We start from the raw sequence: 5,269 nt of genomic DNA on the forward strand, positions 1-5,269 counted from the left end.
AGGTTTCGGCGTACCTTCATCTGGTGTTTTTAACCTCACATAATGTTTTAACTATTTGTGATATTTTGAACTATTTATCTATTTATGGTTGTGCAGCTGCACATAGAGAAAGAGGGAGAGCGTCATGGGGGGTGAAAAATCACTGACATCACGTCCCTCCTCATATAATGGGCAACATGGGGCTAATGTGAGGTACATGATGAGGTTATTTACTATGAATATGAGGCACATGGAGGTCCAGATTGATAAAACCATGCGCCTCACATTAATAGTAACTCCACGGATTAAAGGGGCTGTGCAGCAATATATAGTAATGATCTATTCTTAGGATAGGTCATCAATATCAGATCATATTGTACATATTGTGCCTCACATTAATAGTAAGTGACCTCATCAAATACCTCCTCACATAATGGGCAACATGGGGTTACTGTGGGCATTTCTTTGTGTTATTTTCTAGGTTATCGAATAACGGCATTCTTTAATTGGAGTCAAAACCAAAGTCTAAATTCTGGAATTGTGATCGTAATCTTACTCTTCTGTGATTTCTCTCATGACTAACAAGATCTGATTTTTGAATAAAACATTGCTCACATTCTGAACATGAATACGGCTTCTCTCCTGTGTGACGTAGTGCATGTTTAACAAGAGCTTGTCTAACTGTAAAGCGTTTCCCACATTCTGAACATGAATAGGGCTTCTCTCCTCTGTGACTTCTCTCATGTCTATTAAGAATTGATTTATCCATGAAGCATTTCCCACATTCTGAACATGAATATGGCTTCTCTCCTGTGTGACGTCTCTCATGTCTAACAAGATGTGATTTATATGCAAAATATTTCACACATTTTGGACATGAATACGGCTTCTCCCGTGTGCAAATTCTTCTGTCTGTAGAAAGTCTTGATCTTTTTGTGATCTCTTGAAGCCTTTCAACCCCTTTCTGACCAGCACTTGTGGTAGCAATCTGTGATTGGTCAGAAGATTCCTCATGAACAGGGGGATTATATGACATATCTGTACTGTGAAGTCCTGGAGGTACATTAAGGTTTTCTCCTGAAGAGCATTGCATGTTGTTTTCATCTTCTACTTTATAATTTAGTGACAACATGAAGTTTCCCTCAGAATTCTTATGGGAATTTTCTGCTAAAGATACAAAATAAAATTTATATTTTTTTTTAATCTAAGTTTCAGAATCAACAAACTTATAACATTCCTATTAAAGGGGTTGTCTCATCTCACTGTTACTAAGTCCAGACCACCAGCCGGCCGGGAAACAACAGAGTGCTCCTCCAGCGCCCACTGTTTCAGTAGCTCCCATTGCAGCGCATAAAAGCTATGTGTAACAGTCCTACAGGCTCACCTGAGTCAGAGGACCGCTGGCTGGAGGTAGGAGTGGAGCCCAGTGGCAAGGACCGCAGGCAGGTAGTAGGTGCAGGAAGTCTGGCAGAGGCGTAGTCGGTAGGCAGGCGGTGGGTCAGGGCAGGCGGCAGTAAGCGTGGTCAGACAATCCGGATGGCAACGGTGGTAGCAGTTCAGTAGGTAGGGACAAAGCAGAAGAGTAGTCGGTAGGCAATTCCTGGTCAGCAGTTGACTTCCAGTAGTAGCAAGAGCAGCAGATGAGGAGAAGCTTGATCAAGGCTCAGGAGCTCAATAATCAGCAAGCTAGAGTGCAAGGGGCTGGACTTATATAGGGAAGTACCAGGTGTGGGGAATCAAGGGTGATGAGCAAGGCTTGGCAAGACTGAGGTTACATAATAGGTTTCAGGGAGGACTGTCCAGAGAGGACGGTAGCCTAGTAAGCAGGGCTACCGCCTGGGATGTGGCTGGTCACGGGTTCGAATCCCGACACTATGGAAACTGAATAGCACAGCAAACTATGCTGTATCTGAGTTAGGGAAGCTGTGCAGCTTGCTGTGCTATCCTGTTTCTGTAGCTCCCATGTGCCAGTGCTCTCTGTTGTATACCGGCCGGATGGTGGTCTAGAATGTCTCTCATCTCAACTTAGTAACAGCAACATAAGACAACCCCTTAGGCTGGAAGAAGCCATTCACTTTGAATCCTCTCCTGGCTTTGGCTAAAAACAAACTGCAGAAAAACTGCACTTGTGATCCCAGCCTTATAAAGCTTCTACAACTTCCTGACAAAGTCCAGGATTCTGGTTTACCCCAGGTCATGACTTTTATTACATACAATAAATCATGACTTGATAAAACAAAATTTTTTTAAAAAGCCGGACCATGTCTGGAAACGAGCCCTGTCCTCTGCCAACACATTTTGCCCTTCAACATCAACTGGGCATCCCTTTAATACAATTAAGACCATGATGGTTGGAGCTGCTTTGCTCCTCAGGGTCTAGACACCTTATAGTCATTGGCTGAACAATGGGGCAGATTTACTAATCCTGTGTGAAATGTAGAGAAACAGTGTAACAGGGCGCCGAAGGTGCACTCGGTCTCCCATCAGCCGCAGACCTGCTGCTTAGCTTCGGGAGCGATGATCTGTGTTCGGCCTCGTTCCCAGGGCGGCTTTGCTAGCTGGGAGGCTCCCTGCTCCTAGGTCTGCCTTGAGCGACGAGCTGATCACTCGGTTCTCGACTTGTCTGTCGGTCATGTGACGCTGGCCACGTCACATGACCCTCACTCCCCACTATAAATACAGGCAACCGTCTTTGCCTCTTCTCTTGTACTAACGTGACCTCCCGTATTTTGACCTCGGCCCGCTCTCGGATCTGTCTCTGTCTCCTCCCTCGTACTGACGTGACCTCCTGGACTGACCCCGGCTAGTTGACCCGCCTCGCCCTTCCGTTTTTGGTGGTACCTTGCTTGTTCCACCTCTCTGTCCGCTCGAGTGCTACCTCTCATTGGATGTCCGCTTCCCTGCTGTCTCTATCTCTCTGCTTGCACTTACTCAGGTCAGGGACTGTCGCCCAGTTGCGCACCGCCACCTAGGGCGGGTGGTGCAAGTAGGCAGGAACAGGGGACCGGGTAGCAGCTCAGGAAGTGCACCTCCGCTCTATCTTTATACCCGTGACGCTACCCCGTGACAAACAGAGTAAAGAAGCTCCACATTTCTCACAGCAGCTCAGGCTGGAGGACAGATCTGCTGCACGGCGACACACTTCTGTCCATCTCTATACCATCTAATTATTGTTTTTTCTGTCACAATGGCGCATCTTAATCCCCGCCCCTGCAGAACTTGCTTGTTGTGAGCTGTCTCCATATGGCAGAACCTTACAATCCCCACGTTGGACAGATTATAAGAGAAGCGCAGTTCAGTCACTGGTTATCTAAGTGCACGTTCACACATCGCAGATCAGCTGCAGACATTTCTGTGACTGTCCGGCTCCTCTGAATGTGGCTTGTAATAATCTATGCACCTGCTGCAGGGGGGTCCGACCTCCTCCTCCAATCACATGTAGAAGGTTGTATCTTCTCTGCTTGTGGAGTGACTAGAGGATCCCAGACATTAAGGGCAGGAGAACGACTGGAAAATCATTATGATGGACTCTCCTTATAAAAGTAAGGACCTGTTCACACCACGTCTGAGCCTGCAGCAGAACATATGTGCGGAGGGTTTCCTAATATCTCCCTCTGACAGAAGCTCCGACGTCAGGCTCTAAACAGTCATACAGGGGCAGACATTGCTCCATGTATAATCTACAATGTATATGCTCCGGAACACGGATTTCACAGGACGTCTCTGATAGAGCAGTGTAGTCTACTATACCGGCCCGATGGAGGCCAGGAGGACACGCTCTTATCATGTGACTGGAGCCCAATTGATATGACTGACACACAAAGAACACATAGCCTCTAATGTAATGTGAGAAGAAACTGTGGAGATCCTCCATTACATGTCACTGCACACACGTGTATACACTGCACATGACGGCTCTTACCTTGTGATATAAGAGGCTGGTGCTCCTCCATTACATGTCACTGCACACACGTGTACACACTGCACATGACGTCTCTTACCTTGTGATATAAGAGGCTGGTGCTCCTCCATTACATGTCACTGCACACACGTGTATACACTGCACATGACGGGTCTTACCTTGTGATATAAGAGGCTGGTGCTCCTCCATTACATGTCACTGCACACACGTGTATACACTGCACATGACGGCTCTTACCTTGTGATATAAGAGGCTGGTGCTCCTCCATTACATGTCACTGCACACACGTGTATACACTGCATTGACGGCTCTTACCTTGTGATATAAGAGGCTGGTGCTCCTCCATTACATGTCACTGCACACACGTGTATACACTGCACATGACGGGTCTTACCCTGTGATATAAGAGGCTGGTGGTCCTTCATTACATGTCACTGCACACACGTGTATACACTGCACATGACGGCTCTTACCTTGTGATATAAGAGGCTGGTGCTCCTCCATTTCATGTCACTGCACACACGTGTATACACTGCACATGACGGCTCTTACCTTGTGATATAAGAGGCTGGTGCTCCTCCATTACATGTCACTGCACACACGTGTACACACTGCACATGACGGCTCTTACCTTGTGATATAAGAGGCTGGTGCTCCTCCATTACATGTAACTGCACACACGTGTATACACTGCACATGACGGCTCTTACCTTGTGATATAAGAGGCTGGTGCTCCTCCATTACATGTCACTGCACACACGTGTATACACTGCACATGACGGCTCTCACCTTGTGATATAACAGGCTGGTGCTCCTCCATTACATGTCACTGCACACACGTGTATACACTGCACATGACGGCTCTTACCCTGTGATATAAGAGGCTGGTGCTCCTCCATTACATGTCACTGCACACACGTGTATACACTGCACATGACGGGTCTGACCTTGTGATATAAGAGGCTGGTGCTCCTCCATTACATGTCACTGCACACACATGTATACACTGCACATGACGGCTCTTACCCTGTGATATAAGAGGCTGGTGCTCCTCCATCATGGCCTCCTTGTACAGATCCTTGTGTCCTTCTATATACTCCCACTCCTCCATGGAGAAATAGACAGTGACGTCCTGACACCTTATAGGAACCTGACAACACAATGACACCGTCATCACCCAGACCCCTCCAGTGCTGTTACTGGAGAATTTCCCAGCATTCCCAGCAGTGTCACCTCTCCAGTCAGCAGCTCCATCATCTTGTGGGTGAGTTCTAGGATCTTCTGCTCATGTATCAGGGGGTGAGGGGGAGGCTCTGTGATGGGGGGAGGGGTCCTGCTCCGCCCTCCTGACTCCTGGAGATGGATGAT

The 5,269-nt window shown here is 47.4% G+C and overlaps 1 protein-coding gene across 1 annotated transcript; it reads right to left on the bottom strand.

The window, feature by feature from the left end:
* Positions 1–400: 400 nt before the first annotated feature.
* LOC120991996 (gastrula zinc finger protein XlCGF17.1-like) lies at positions 401–4,977 on the bottom strand. Its single transcript, XM_040420761.1, has 2 exons — positions 4,928–4,977; positions 401–1,146 (listed from the first exon to the last, which is right to left on the bottom strand). The coding sequence occupies exons 1-2, from the start codon at positions 4,959–4,961 to the stop codon at positions 482–484; spliced, it is 699 nt and encodes a 232-aa protein (XP_040276695.1). The 5' UTR covers positions 4,962–4,977; the 3' UTR covers positions 401–481.
* Between the last annotated feature and the right edge of the window lie 292 nt (positions 4,978–5,269).

Source organism: Bufo bufo, chromosome 2, assembly GCF_905171765.1.
Source record: "Bufo bufo chromosome 2, aBufBuf1.1, whole genome shotgun sequence".
Taxonomy (NCBI): Eukaryota; Metazoa; Chordata; class Amphibia; order Anura; family Bufonidae; genus Bufo; species Bufo bufo.

Coding starts and splice junctions, on each gene's coding strand:
- LOC120991996 (XM_040420761.1), bottom strand. CDS start 4,961: ATGATGGAGGAGCACCAGCCTCTTATATCACAGG. Junction 1,147..4,927: donor CCAGCCTCTTATATCACAGG/GTAAGAGCCGTC, acceptor TTGTATCTTTAG/CAGAAAATTCCCATAAGAAT.